General features: G+C 36.5%; 2 protein-coding genes across 4 annotated transcripts in view; one reads left to right on the top strand and one right to left on the bottom strand.

Moving 5' to 3' along the window:
• The window catches only part of LOC137489472 (uncharacterized), a 204240-nt gene that overhangs the window by 151641 nt on the left and 36126 nt on the right, over positions 1-16473 (bottom strand). The window lies entirely within an intron of this gene.
• The window catches only part of LOC108183619 (uncharacterized), a 15610-nt gene continuing 2075 nt past the window's right edge, over positions 2939-16473 (top strand). The window contains exons 1-3 of the mRNA XM_087249327.1: positions 2939-2967; positions 3451-3600; positions 13833-16473. The exon at positions 13833-16473 is cut by the window's right edge and continues 2075 nt beyond it. Of these exons, the coding sequence (XP_087105453.1) occupies positions 3516-3600; positions 13833-14686 (939 nt within the window). The 5' untranslated portion in view covers positions 2939-2967; positions 3451-3515 and the 3' untranslated portion in view covers positions 14687-16473. The remainder of the gene's footprint in view (positions 2968-3450; positions 3601-13832) is intronic.

The following is a 16473-nucleotide window of genomic DNA, read 5'->3' as shown; positions in this document are numbered from 1 at the left end:
TACAGAAATTAAACTAAATAAATTACAGTAAAAGCAACTTAGTTACTGAATTGTTCATTTAAATTGACTTTAATTTATTAAAAATCCTGGATGATATTATTAGAAATAGAGAGATTATTCAGAATGATGGAGTAACAGCCACCTTTATTTTAAGTAGAAAAATTTATTCTCAGTTTATCTAAAACCAGTAAAGCTTGGACATGAATTACACTGACTTGAAGCTCTTTAGTTGACTAAGAAGTTCTACAGTGAACTACTGAATACACCTTTTTAAGTTCACAGCTGTCACAGTCAGACCAGGTACTCCAGCCTTCCTGATTCCTCATCTGGTCATCGTCCTGTTCGTCTTTGTTTCTGTTCCAAGACAGAACAATAAAATAACCCACCACTGCACCTACAATAATCCACCACTGCAGGGGGCTAGCACTGTAAAACAGCATGGTTGTCTTGCACTAATTTGTTCAAGACTTTGAAACTCTTGAAACACATGGTGTATACATTGAACAGTTAGTAGAAAAAAAAGTTGTGTGAAAGGAAGTGTATTTTTTGTGTCATCTGATAATCTAGGTGCTCATTACATTTGCAGGATTACAGGAGAGTTCCACAGATAAACACACATGTCGATTTTGAATTGCCAGGAGGTGTGAAATCCAGGAAAAGGGGGTCCAGTCAGGATCATTCAAATTGAAAACCAAAGAGGAACATGCCAGGCAAATTCCTGAAGTAATACATGATGATGTTTTTAGTGAACAGATGGGAAAAAGTATGTTCGATAAAAAATACAGACTGTGGAATGTATTTTCAACAGAAATATTCTGTAAACTGAATTTATGAATGTTAAAAACAGCAGATTACTGGCAACCACAGCTGCCGGTATTTTTCCGTAAAATCAAGAAAGGAAAAATAAAACAGCAAAACGTTTTTTGTGTCACTATTGTGGAGGATAATAGCGTCTGTGTTTAAGTCCAAGATGAACTGAAAGTATTTGATAAAATGCTGCATCTTCTTTTGTTTAAAGGTAACTGTGTAGTTACTAATGCAGTCAAAATCTGGTCGCTAACTGCAATCACACATGAACATATTAATACATCTAATGACTTTACACTTTTGTGCACTAAGCTACGATTTTGTAAACTGAACATTGTATCAGTTCATGAAATATGGTTATTTTTTGTGAATGTATACAGAAAAATTCTGGCAAGCACAGCTGCTGGTATTTTTAGTAAATTTAACAGATATTTTACACAATAAGTTTGCTAATTAACACTCTCTTGGTGTTGATAATGTTAACACTTTCAAAAGGGTTATTTTTAACACTTTTATAGTGGTTCCTAAATAAACTCTGAGGGAGTGTTCATTTTAACTCCAAGGTAGTAAATCTACTATCTAAAATTTGCAGTGTGTCTACTAAAATGCACAACATATTAGTTTGTTTATTGTCAACATTATTGTGAACAGTGTTTGCTTTACAAGGGAACTTTTCATTCACTGAGTCACTATGGTTACTTCTAATGTTTGAGGGAAGTGCATTTATTTTGAACTTTGATCAAAACTGACTGGAATTACCTGTGCATTCAGTTCATACAATATATAATATTATATATAAATATAAATATTATAATATAATGCATATTAAATTAGGGAGTAATTTACGCAGTAGGTAGTTCTGTTGCCTCACAGCAAGAAAGCCGCTGGTTCGAGCCTCGGCTGGGTCAGTTGGCATTTCTGTGTAAAGTGTGCATGTTCTCCCTGCGTTCGCGTAGGTTTTTTTCTGGGTGCTCCAGTTTCCCCCAAAAGTCCAAAGGGTGTTTTGCTGTCAGATGGAGGTGTGTCTAAATATTCCTTTTTCCTTTTCTTTTCTCTGACAGGTTACATCAAAAATAAATATAATGTTGAAGCCAGCTAAATAAGGAAGGCCTTCTCCCAAAAATGCGCTGATGAGTGCAAAATGACAAAAAGACACCACAATTAAGTGTAACTTTTTTTAGAACTTTGTGTGTGAATATTTTTTATCTGTAAATATAAAAGAAAACTGAATTAAAAAATGAACAATGTTCAAACAACAGGACATCATTTTGTTGCCCTCTTTAAAATCAATATTATGAAAGGTTTGTGCACTAATGCTGTTCTCTAATATAGGTTGCACAATTATTAAGGTGTCAAGGTTTTCGAAAGACAGTCACAGATACAAAAGAAAAGTCTACATTTAGGATTCCATAACAATTCCATTAAATACTTGTCCTTTAAGTCATATTAGACAATCTAATGGATTCCTTTAAGTTTTAAGGTTCGAAAAACATATAGAAATTCTAAATGGAATCCTACGCAGAAATCCTATTAGAATTTTTATCATGTTTTAGAAACTTTCCTAAAGGATTCCAACAGGATTTCTATATAGGATTCCTTTTAGAACTCCAGTTGGAATACAATACAGAAATCCTATTGGAATCCTTAAGGAAAGGCTCCAAAATATGATAAAAATTCTAATTGGATTCCTATAAAGAAATCCTGTTGGAATCCTTAAGGATTTTTTTGACAAGGGTTTGAGGTTTGTTTCCTGTTTTTCTGCTGCTAGATTGTTTGTAAAAAGTGCAGGAGCTTGACCAACATTAATTTCTTACAGCCTATGGTCTAATTAATACAACAACTATGTGGTTAAATAAAAAATATTGAAAATGTTGATGTCTCAAAGGCACTTTATGGAGTTAATGACCCTAAAAACGTTTTTCAAATGGTCCTAAATGTGTTAGGTTAAAGGTTTTTACTAACTTCAAATACTGAAAATATGTGTCTGTGTGTGTGTGAGAGAGAGCAAGTGTAAAGTTAAAAACGAGGAAGAAAAATATCAATAAGTCATGGCTGCAACAGTAAGTGGCAAAAAAGCTAAACAAAAAAGACTTTTATTTTGGCATGTCGTGTGACGTCATAAGGCTGCGCCGCTCTTGCGCTAAATTCAGCTGGAGAAAGGTTTGTTTTAAAACGTTTACACAAACATATAGCGATTGATTAAAGTTTCAGGTTTTTCATCTGATGCTAAATTATGTACCTGCTGTTGACATTATTTTGACCTTTTATGTAACGAAGTACTATTTTACTTACAGTAATTAGGGCTTTTGTTAGAACAAAGCAACAGAAATGTGAGTAATAAGTGTTTAATGAAGGTTTAATTTATTAAATAGCATAATGTCATTCCATCCCAAGTATACATCATCACTATATATATATATATATATATATATATATATATATATATATATATATATATATGAAATTTGAGTACTAGTTCTAATCAGCTCATTGTTTCTATCTCGAACTTACCTGATTTCTTTTGTTAATCACTTTTATTTAAAGAAACTGTTGAAGCAAGTGTTGACGAGAAATTATTTTGTTTCTGTTCATTGTTTTATTAATTTTAATCAGAACATTTTTTGTTTTGTTAATTTTAAACAGGATAAAGTGTCAAAACGCAGAGAGAAACTCCTGCTGAAGCGACTGATCTCCACACTGTTATAAAGATGGCGTTTATTAAAGAGGAGAGTGAAGATGTGAAGATTGAAGAAACATTCACAGTCAAACAGGAAGATCTGCAGGAACAAACAGGTTGGTTTTCATTCTCAAAGACCAACTCAGTCATTTGATCATAGAGGTAAAGTTGGTTTTATATTCACACATTCAGACTTTCCCCTTAATAATATAATTTCATAAAAGTGTTATTTGCAAACTCTAAATAGCGAAATCATATTAGCAACAAATGACTATCAAAGTATAACATTGTTCACAGTCAAATAAACAGTGTTAATGTTGTTTTCAAGCCATACTTGCATGCTTATTCCGATCAAATATTCAAAGTAACATGGTAAACAATATAGAGACTTCTAAATGAACGAATGTGCAAATATAAAACCAACTTTACCTCTGTCATTTGATACTCCTTCAGATATTTTAATAATATGAATAGTAAATTAAATCCATCTTGCAGCCCTGAGTGTGCTGCCTAGTTCTCCTAAATACACATAAGCACTCATTGAAAGAGGAATGAGTTTCATTTGTTTCTTGTTCTCGTGTCTTTTGTCATTATTTTATGTATTATTAGTCTCCCATTATCTCTACCTCCTTAAGGTTATTGCTTTTCTTGTTCTTCTGTTTGTAAAGCGTCATTGACAATGGCACTATATAAAATAAATAAAAACAATAAATTTAAAAAAGGTTTAACTCAGTTGACGATATTATTATTATAACTAATTACCAGAGCTATTGTGTTTAAGCAGGGTTTCTGTGGCGTCTTAAAATGTCTTAAATTCCAAAATCAAAAATTTAGGCCTTAAAAAGTCTTAAATTTAGTGAAATATTGTGCTGTAGTTCTTAAATCTTTATAAACAAGCCTTCATTTTCGTTTGTTCGTGTTTTGTTACCCAATCTGGTCAAAACCCATACAATCACCAACAATTCATCTCAATAAAACTTTCAACTTTTTAATTAAAAAAGGACATTTTAACTCTGTTTATCATAATGGTAAGGACTGCTGAGGACATCGACCTGGGGTCTGTTCTTTGTAGCTCGCTTAAATGATCTAAGATAATTTGGCAGATCCCGGATCTTTTAATATTGATAACTGATCTCTCGCTAATTTAGTTCTTCAAACAATCTTGTGAATCAGATTAAAATGTCTGAATGAACTGATCTGAGATCACTGCTGGTGTTGTGAAGGACAGATCTATCGATCCTCGAAATCATGATCAGCAATGCAACGATTGGCTGACGGCACAGCAGCGTAATGACATCATCTGATTAATATTCAATTATCCATGTGAGCAAAATTACATAAAATTAGTTGTAAACGGTTTGTTAAATATGACACGCAATAACTTTCCACCTTGTTGTGGGCTGCATGCTTGGCCCTTTCATGTGTCAAGAGCAATTTATTTAGTTTTACAGTTAGAGCAGATTTTCACTATTATAGTTAGTGTTATTGTAGTATTAGTGTATTGTATTGGTGTAAATAACTGGATGTTTACAAAAGCATTTTGATATTGGTAAAGGCATCTGCAACTTTTGTGAAGCATCAAATTACCATCATATTGAATGTCAAAACATGTTTATGACTGCATAAATGTATTATTGCTTTAAAAAAGTCACATATTGTGCATGTCTATTATCATACACAAATTGTACTAAAGCGATGTAAAAAGTTTTCTCTTTGCACCACCAGGTGGCAGTCTATATATATAATATAATATAATATAATAAATATACACACACACACACACACATAACTTTATTTTATTAATCACTATAACTTTATATATATATATATATATATATATATATATATATATATATATATATATATATATATATATATATATATATATTTATTTATATTTAAAAAATGTGTACTATTTTCCCAGGTGTATATAACTACTACTGTAAGAAAATAGCAGAACTCGGTACATGCTTTCTGTATTATCTTTGCTTGAACTGACCCATACTAATCCTGTTTATATGACTTGAACCTGCTCCCGACCAGGTTTGAGGTTCCAGTATGAGCATTAAAAAAATGTTTGTAATAAGGGATCATATGATGATGAAAATGTGTGTGAATGGACAAACCAGCCGGCTGAGCACACTGTAAAACATCTGAAATGATGTTTTGGTCATTCAAAATGCCTTTACCCTTTTAGCATTAATGTTATTAAATTATTAATGACCTTCAGAGCGTTTGGAGGGCAGCCCATCACTGGAAAACATCAACACACACCCAATTCACCTATACAGCTTGTCTTTGATCTTGTGGGGGAAACCAGAGCACCCAGAGGAAACCCATGCAAGTGCAGGGAGAACATGCAAACTCCACACAGAAATGCCAACTGACCCAGCTGAGGCTCGAACCAGCAACCTTCTCTCTGTGAGGTGACAGCACTACCTACTGCTCCACCTCGTCACCCGGAAACACTGATTTATTTGCATATTTTTTATGCAATATTCCAGTTTTGCACATACATTTTATTAACATTTTTGGATCGAAACAGCTACTTCCTACATTTCAGTCAGACAAAAAACAAAGTCCTGTTCGAGAATGGCTCGTTCTTCTTAAATGAATAATTAGCTTAAATTCAAAGACCTTCGACAGGGACATGTACTGTAACTAGATTAATAGGATCATTACTCATTATTTCTACGTGATTAGCTGACTGGTACATTTCTTGTGGCACTGTACCAAAAATTGAGGTGAAAGGATTAGGATACATATCTGTATTACATATAGATGAAAATGATCTAAAAATATTGGTCTAAAATCTATGTAATCTAGGGCATCCCCAGAACATATGACTCAGATCTGCTGCCTCCAAACTTTATCTGGGACAAGATACCCCTTTGATATGGGTTCATATTTACCAATTCATCTATCCAGCATGCTTCTGGTTGGTTCAGTGAAGGAGAGAAGTGTTTTTTTTAATGAAACTATGGACCTAAAGGTACCTGAAAAGATAAGACTGGGGAATCTCAATGTCTGTTCTTAACTGTTGAAATGAGATAAATATGCCATCTTTAAACAGGTCCTTAACACAGTTAACTCCCTTTCTAGACCATCATTGGGATACTGAATCTATAAGAGAAGGAGGGGTTAGCGGATTTAACAAAATGGGAGCAGAAGGCAATACTTATTTATTATTAAAGTGAGGTCTGAATTGTAACCATATTCTGAGTAATCCATTTATAACTAGGTTATTCATAGAATATTGTTTACTCACTGGAATCGGAGCACAAAGAAGTGAACATAAAGACACTGGATTAGACGTGTGCTGTTCCATCAGTAACCAAAGTGAGGCCTCATCATTACAGATGATGGAAAACCAGAATATCAGTTTGTGTAAATTGGCTGCCCAATAGTAGTATAAAAAATTGGCACTGCCAATCCACCCTCTTCCTTTTTCTTTCCAAGAATTCCTTTCTTATGCGAGGAATTTTTTTCATCCCAGAGAAATGTAGAAATACAATTTTTCAACTCCATGAATAAAATGACTTGGGAATAAAAACAGGCACGGCCTGAAATAGAAACAGAAATCTTGGTAGTATTGTCATTTTTATGGAATTCATCCATTTTAAGTGAATAAATATTATTAAATAGCGACAAAGGTTGTGAGATAACTGTCTCCCAGAAATAAGAACAGTTAGATATGGGTGAATTATCTTTTCCATGACTTAACTCCACTCTTGATTGTCAGCACTTCAGCCAGGATCTTATAATCACCACAGAGTAAGCTGATGATAAGATTCACATATAAGTGGATCCTTATCCTTTTTAAGAAGTAGTGTTATAAAAGCTGATGTCATGGGGGGGGGGGCGATTCCGAGACTAGAGCTTCAGCAAATACCTTGCACAACAGGGGTGTTAGCTTGGCAGTAAACGTCTTGTAAAACTCGGCCGGAAGCCATCAGGGCCTGGTGCTTTTCTGGTTTTTAATTTTTTGATTGCATTTTCAATTTTAGAAGGTGTTATATTTCCTTCTAATGTCAACTGATCTGAATCAGAGGGATGGTAATCTCTAATAATTAAAGCTCTCAATAAGCTGAATTTTGTTTAACTCAGAGCTGCAAAGAGTTTTATAGAAGTTTTTAATTTATCCCTAATTCCCTGTTAATCAGTAATAATAGTAGTAGTAGTAATAGTAGTAGTAAAAGGAGGATCTAAATTACTAGCAACTTCTGATTTTACAATGGACACCACACATTTCTCAAAACATTTCATGATAACAGATGTTAATGCCACCGGTCTAAAATCATTGTACTCAGAGGGCCTCGCCAACTTAGGAACAGGAACAATTAGTGATTTTTTCCACAAGCTAGGAACAATACCAGAGTCTAAGGATTTTTGAAATATGGGAACCCAAACTGGAGTCAGTTCATCAGCACAGCATTTAACAGTGTATGGCAAAATTCCATCCGGACCTGCAGATTTATTTGAGCCAATATGCTTAAAATAAAAATTTATCTGCTTAGGATCAATCAGTGGCCTATCATAAGTAACACCTCTAGGAGACATTACCTCCGAACTGTTGTCTGAGGTGTATTCACAATTCTCAAATCTTAAGAAAAAGTCATTCAACTCATTCACTTTCTGTGAGTCATCAAAACTAGAAATAGAGGGAGTAAAAGACTGCATATTGGACATAGGTTTTATAGAGTCCCACAGTTGTTTAGAATTAGACATGTGTAGTCTATTCTCCAGGCATTGTTTATGTTTTATCCTAGTGTCTCTTAATAATCCATTTAACTCCTTCTGAGTAACTCTTAATCCTTGATGATCAATTAAAATTACAGTTTACAGTTACAGGAATTAAAAACACAGTATTGTGATCAGAGTTTGAAAGGGGAGGTCTTACCCTGGACGTGTATGCCTCTTTGATGTTCCCATAGCATTTGTCTAAAACATTTTTGTCTCTTGTATTGTCTTTAACATATTGATCATATCCAGAAAGAACAGTCTCCAATTTACAATGATTAAAATCACCAAGAATAAACACCGGCGCTCCTGGTGTACGTTCAAGTTGGTCTTGAATACAGTCTCTTATAGCTGCCTTAGCGGAAGGTGGAACATAAGCCACACAGATTAATATATTCCCGAATTCTCTTGGGAGGTAGAAAGGTCTCAAACTCAAGCATAAGAGCTCAATATCCGGATTACATACTGCAGATTTTATTGTTATGTGACTGCACCAACGCTCATTCACATAAACGCAGATTCCACCTCCTTTGCTTTTTCCTGAGGCGGCAGATCTATCGGCTCGAATAAGAGAAAAGCCTTGTACCTCTACCAGCGAACTCGGAATCTCCGGACGAAGCCATGTTTCAGTCAGTGCCAGGAGACCCGCCTCTCGATACTCAAAGCAGGCTCTAGCTTTGATGCGCAGTTCATCCATCTTCTGTTGCAATGATCTGACGTTACTAAGAATAATTGCAGGTAACGGGGGTCTGTTTTCACGTCGGTGAAAACGCCGCCAGACGCTGCCTCTGTGACCTCTTTTCCGACGACATGTTCTCGCCGTCACCCTGTTTCTCAAACAGTCGGGAAGGTTAGGTGGTGCATCAAAGTCGGCTGACCGAAGCTGAAGCAAGTCCTCTCTTGTGTATACCATGATCAGGTCGCTATTCGTTGTTATGTGCGTGTAGCCGGCAGAAAACAGGTGCCCGATTATTAGCAGGCCAATAAAGAGTTCTACGAAAGTCGTCATACTGATATTGCACCCGAAACTACTAAAGTACCAGTGTACCGCCACAAAGTTTAAATAATTAAGTATACCAGCAAGTTCAAAAGTAATTTCACAAAAAACGTCAGCAGCAACAAGTGCCCGTGTCGCCAGCAGTGCAGCGCCACCAGAAGATAGTGAAGTAATAATACTGCATCATCCTTACTAACAGCTGCTATAAAACCAGCTGCTGAGGATTGTTACAGTTGGTAACACGATCGCCTGCCAGCTCGTTCACCATGTTCATAATAAATCTGGCTTGATCTTATGTGGAGATCCTCTGCATTTTCACTTGTCAAGGAGTCATATTATGCTTGCAGAATAAGTATTTTCTTATGGAGTTCTTCTGAAGGTGATGTTGAGGGTAGATGATCAATTGTATTATTTTTTTTCATAATCTCTGTAAGCCGTTTGACTTATTTATATTTGCACTAGCTTGATAGGAAATAATCTATCCTCATAAATACTTTCAGAGCATTCCATTCTTCTTCTTCCGGAGGCGCTACGGCCCATGTAGAGTCCTGGCCTCTTCCACCACTCGTCTCCATCCTTCCCGATCCAAAGCCTGCATTCTCCAGGCATGCACTCTTAGGGTATATAGATCATCTTCTACGTCATCTAACCACCTTATCTGTGGCCTACCAGGACATCTCCTTCCTTCTAGTTTTAGCTTGTGTGCTCTTTTAACAGCTCTTTGTTCGGGGAGACTCTAAATGGCCCAGCCATCCTAAATGGTTCCTCTTTATTTCTGTAACCAGGCTTGGGTTTGCATACATGTCTGCCACTTCTGCATTATTCCTTATGCGCCATTCACCTTGGTCACACTTCAGTCTGTAAATCCTCCTTAGGATCTCTCCCATGCATAAAGAAGCAGTTTGTCCCGAGTTCTCAATACCCAAGTTTCACTGGCATACATTACCACTGGCCATAGTACTGTACGGTAGAGTCTTTCCTTGCTTTCTCGGCTCAGCAGACAAGATTGAAAGAGGTGCTGCATGCTATAGTATGCCTTGTTTCCTGCCTTCAACCTGTCTTTTATTTGCTAACTGTTTTTGTTGCAGTCTGTCTGCAGAGATCCCAGATAATTTAAATTAGGAACACGTTCAAAGAAGTGCGTTCCTACCTGCAGGGATTCTGTTGTGGTACTCTTGAGACCTTAACATGAGCATATATTTTGTCTTGTTCGTAATCACATGTAGGCCTGCCCGTTGTGATTCTCTTTCTTGTTGTATGAAGCTTTCTTTCAGTTCTCTTTCCCTCCTGCTGAGTAGGTCTACATCATCTGCATAAGCCAGATACTGCACTGTCCTATTAAACAATGTACCTCCAGGGTTCATCTATTTGTAGCACTATTTTCTTCAGTACTAAATTAAACGGGATACAGGAAAGTGCATCACCAGCTTTGTTTCCTTCTTGTGGATAGGAAAAATCAGTGCAATTCTGCATTCTTCCGACATTTTTTCCTGTCTACAGATTTTAATGATTTCTACAAGCGTTTCAACTCCATTTTGTATCGGTTCTGCAGTGATCAGATCTTCTCCTGGAGCTCTATGGTTCTTTGTTGACCTGATAGTTTCTTCCACCTCTGAAAGGCTAGGTTCCGACACTTTCACTTCGGGAGCTGTAGTCTGTTGGCTTTCAGATAGCCCAATTTTGCTATTATGATTCAGTAGGTCTTTAAACCATTCTCATCACCTTTCTACAACCCTGGTAGGAACTTCTTCTAGATTACCATCTTTTCCTAGAATCATCGTATTTCTGGCTTGAAATCCCTTCTTTTCTTTCCTTATCTGTCCATACATGGCTCTGATTTCTTTCTGTCTTGCCATTTCCTCTATTTCTTTTTCTGGCTTGCTCCTCCACTCTCTCTTTCTCTGTCTGCAGATCTGTGTGGCATTTGTTCGTGCTCTTAACTTATGATGGTTGTTCCTGGTGTTTTTTTCGGAGCATCTTTTTCTGTGCATCATTTCTCGCTTGATCAAACCAATGCTGCTTACTTTCTCATCTCTTAAAGCCAATCATTTCCTGTGCAGCTGATATGATTGAATTCTTTATGGCACCCCAGTCACCCTCAGTGGTTCTATCACTTAGGGAGGATCTTTGATTGAGTTCACTGTTTGAGTGCACTTCTGAATTCTGTAACTTCTGAGTATCAAATCTACGCACTTTTGGATTATTCTTCATGCTTATTCGGGCTATTTGTTGTCTGTATTTCATCATTACCATATAGTGCTATGAGTCTAAATCTGCACCACGGAAGCTACGCACATTCATGATATCTGTTCCATGCACTGCAAATTTTAGATAGTAGATTTAACTACCTTGGAGTTAAAATTAACACTCCCTCAGAGTTTATATGGGAACCATTATAAGTGTTAAAAATTACACTTTTGAAAGTGTTAACATTGTCAACACCAAGAGAGTGTTAATTAGCAAACTCTTATTGTGTAAAATATCTGTTAAATTTCCGAAAAAATACCAGCAGCTGTGGTTGCCAGAATCTTTCTGTGAAAAACATGGAAGTTTTATATAACTGTATAAATTTACAAAAATGAACCATATTTCATGAACTAATACATTGTTCATTTTACAAAATCATAGCTTAGTGCACAAAAATGTAAAGTCTTTAGATGCAGTAATGTTTTCATGTGTGATTGCAATTAGCAAACAGATTTTGACTGCATTAGTAACTAAAATAATAAAAAAAATATCACTGAAAAATTGTACATCGTCAAAAATTGGGAGCATACACATTGGCCAGGACCACAGACATGTTGAAAAAAAGATAACCTTGGATTATTATGTATCTGCCATTTTTATGCAACACTTTTGACTCCAAAACAAACTTAACATTCTTACGTATGAGTACAGCAACACCCCTACTTTTGAAATTGAAGTTATAATTATATATTTGTGTATGGACTCCTCTATTAAGTTTAGAATAGTCTTTTTTTGTGTCGCCTGTAAATATACAATATCAGATTTTAACTTATTAAGATATAGGAACACATTGTTTTGTTTCACTGGGTGATTTAACCCCCGCACATTCCAACTGGTACAGTTTGTTTTTACTCCACCCATTTTATGGAGGGCTGTGGAAAACATTTATCAGAAGCATCCAAAAGGTAACACGAAACAACACAATATTGAAACCTTGCACTTAAACTTGCATACACTTCCAGCTACTCCCACTCTTAAATAGCTGACCATGTGGGACCTCACGTGTAAAACAAAACAATTTGAACAGCTCTTGATGTTTTACTACAAAGCTATGCCATTATTGACTAAATATACTTGAGAACTAGAAACAACAACAACGAACATGTAATTTAATAAGTGGTAACTTGAAGGTAACCGGAGAGTGACATTAACATTTGTATTGTCTTTGACAGCAAAGTGTACTGTCGTGATTGCCTTGATTTCAATGGCTTTATTCAAAATATCCTCTTTTTTGGAAAGTAGTGGCATTTAATCATGAAGGGCCTTGGCGGTTCCTTGCCGTCCACTGGTTTGCTACGCAGAGTGCGGTGTGCCCGGTCCAGAAGTGGAGTCTTCTCGAGGTTCAGGGTATCTTTCAGGAGGCCGGCTACAAATTCCGTTATGCGTCTGCCGTGCTCCTGTCCTTTTTTAACTCCCGTAATGCAGTGATTTGAGCAGCGAGACCTCGCAAGATCCTCTCTTCGGTCTCTCAGCAGAGCCAGCTTATTTTTTCACGATACTCAACCCTTTTTTGCAGGGTAGTAAGAGAGTTTGAGTATCCACCCAACACAGACTCCAGACCAGTCACCCACTCTTCCGCTGCTTCCACTCTGGCATTTATGTGCTCCACAACATTGCGTAACTCTGTCCGAAGCTCATCAATTTGATTACAAAGTGCATCAATAGCTTGGAGGACTGCACTGTTATTACTCACCACAGCCGTCTCTTTTTTTAGTTACAGCTTGCACTTCGGGATTAGCATTAGCATGGGGGCTAGTAGCGGAGTCCACTTTCAATACGTACTTTCAATTTTTGTTTTAGTCTCGACACGGTTTTTCTACTCGTTTCCCCGCACTGCAACAGTTCAGTCAATTTCTCTTTCTTCTGCACCCCACATAATGCTGCCCACTTCAACTCTCCTCCTCTTCCTTTTTACTTTCGCCCATTTCCTTTTTGCCATCCAATGGGTGGAGACCAATTAAACAATGTTGACTGTTATCACAGAAAAAACTTTTAAATTTTGTTGTAATTATGAATATATACGAAAAAAAATAGGCCCCCCACAGCTTTCAAATCTGTGTCTTATCAATGTGACCAAAAAAACTTTTATGACTGACAGAGTTTCAATTTACTATAACTTCTATGTTAAGCGCCTTTGACACAATTTGCATTGTAAAAGCACTAGATAAATAAAGATGAATTAAATTTGCATAAATGTGTATGTTAATGGAAAATATGATCTGAAAATATGATCTGATTTATTTTACATTTAATGTGCATCAAAATTACAGTGTGTGTAGCCAATGTTTCCAGTGTCTTTTCACTTTTCAGCTTTTGATGAGAGTTTTTAAGACTTAATGATCACTAATGTTTTATTTATTTCAGACCTGATTGAAGAGAATGAAAGGAATAAAGAGGAGGAACATCATGTCAAAATTGAGGAAAAAACTCATTTACAGACTGATGGTATTTTGAAAAGGAGAGACAAGAATTGTTTCACCTGCACTCAGTGTGGAAAGAGTTTTGGAAGAGAAGGCAATCTTAAGATTCACACGATGATCCACACTGGAGAGAAACCATTTACATGCACTCAGTGTGGGAAGAGTTTGGCAAACAAAAGCCAACTTAAGATTCACATGATGATCCACACTGGAAATAAATCATTCACATGCACTCAGTGTGGGAAGATTTTTGGAAGAAAAGGCAATCTTAAGATTCACATGATGATCCACACTGGAGAGAAACCATTTACATGCACTCAGTGTGGAAAGAGTTTGGCAAACAAAAGCAAACTTAAGATTCACATCATGATCCACACTGGAAAGAAACCATTCACATGCACTCAGTGTGGGAAGAGTTTCACCCACTCATCATACCTTAATAAACACATGAGGATCCACACTAGAGAGAAACCATTCACATGCACTCAGTGTGGGAAGAGTTTCAGCCAATCATCATCCCTCAAACTACACATGATGATCCACACTGGAGAGAAACCATTCACATGCACTCAGTGTGGGAAGAGTTTCAGTCGCTCATCATCCCTTGATTACCACATGAGGATCCACACTGGAGAGAAACCATTCACATGCACTCAGTGTGGGAAGAGTTTCAGCCAATCATCATCCCTTAATCACCACACGAGGATCCACACTGGAGAGAAACCATTCACATGCACTCAGTGTGGGAAGAGTTTCAGCCATTCATCATCCCTTAATCACCACATGAGGATGCACTGATATTGTAACTTTTGTGGACACCTCAGGGTAAAAGTTGACAACCTATACAGTGTTAATATTTGACCCCTTAAAATGTATTCTAGACAGGTTGTCAGCTTAGAAAATAATTTTTGTCCATTTCATGACTATTCTTAAAGTGGTAAAATCGTGTTTTATCCCCAAGTGCTTCCTTTATTTTTCTGAACATCAGCTTATAATTTTGAAATGATTTGCAATATAATTCAACTAATGCATAAACATGAGATTTAAAAAAAATTAAAAATCAGTATACCAAAGGAGTATTGCACCACAGGGGCTGCTGTTTTTTCTAAAAAGCTTTGGTATAAGGCCTTAAAAAAATAATAAAGTAAAGGTTTTTTTCATAGCAGATGTTTTCAACGAAAACTTCAACGATTATAGAGATAATTTCAACAAATAGAATAACTTTTTTTCTATTTATCTACAAACAAAAAAGTCAGATACTACTGTTCCATCTTGGCGTGGCTTCAACCACCTTATGTCAAAATCAGATCACCCAAAAAAAGTAGCTTGAATGATGCCCATCATAAATTCTCCAGCACATGATTATGACACACTTTGAACAGTTTTACAGAATTGTCACAAAATGATTACAAAACTAGGCCAAATCAATATAGTTATAGCTTTTGATGAGCAGCTCTATCGAAAGCAAAGATGATTCTGTGGCACCACCAAATAGAGTGTGAGAATTTGTTATTCTCCTGGGTGTATTTCATGTGCAGATGAACTTTTTAAAGATTTTTGGCCAGCACCTTGATGATTCAGGACTGAGGGACATTTTTGAGGAAAGTAGTGTTTTTGGAAAGAACACAGCTGAAAACATCATGAAAGGAAATGGATAGAACCATGTAGCTTGTGCACACACACTTGCCTCTGAAGCACTTTGGAGAATATTGTGGCCAACTTTTCTGTTGTGGATAGATGACAATATCACCATAGACAACAGTTTCTTTGAGTTGGCAAAAGCAATTTCAGAACACTTACGATGTGGAGAAACTAAACCAGCTGCAGTACGCTATGAAAAAAGTTGGAGAGCTTGAAGATCTACTTGCTGAATTTGACAAGGCTAACAAAGACAAACCAACTTTTGCCTTCTGGAGGCAATACATGGAGCTTGTGTCTATTCTCTTGGCATTCACACAGGGTCCGAGATGTGGCAACTGTAAATTGTACACGTCAGCCTTTAAGAGCATGATGCCTTGGTTTCCTGCAAATGACCACACTCAATACAAAAGATAGGGTGCTGTATTCATAGCAGACATGGAACATCTGGCACAGACAGCACTAGAGGTCTACAAAGGCTTCCTAGATGGAAATTTTGTAGCCAAAGAGACCAATTACAGCTTCAGTGGGGTGCCTTATGACTTGTGTCTTGAGCACACTAACAAAACAACAAAGGCTGCTGGAAGGTTGGTAGCCATCACTTGAAATGAGCTAGAAACCCTTTGTCAATCACCTACAACGAACGAGCATCCTTTCCACAGGATACAAGATCTTTGTATGAACTGACACATGATGGAGAAGATGAAAAAAGACACCCACAAAGACTGCCTTCCATCAAGTCAAAGAAGGGATAACAATGATGCTTTTAAACTTGTAGACCAGTTCCGAAGATACCATGTCATTCAAATGGAGAATATGCACGAGTTGTTTTCTTTGACAACCGGTGATGTGGCTTCAGAAGATATTCTGAAAGACCCTATAAATGCTGCAGATTCTGGGAAAAAAATTGTCAATGAGTTTGTAAAAAAAAAAAAAACGATTGAGCA

The sequence above is a fragment of the Danio rerio genome, chromosome 4 (assembly GCF_052040795.2).
Source record: "Danio rerio strain M-AB ecotype USA chromosome 4, GRCz13ab, whole genome shotgun sequence".
NCBI lineage: Eukaryota > Metazoa > Chordata > Actinopteri > Cypriniformes > Danionidae > Danio > Danio rerio.
The sequence above is the reverse complement of the archived record's forward strand: the minus strand, read 5'-3'. Positions and strand labels throughout refer to the sequence as shown.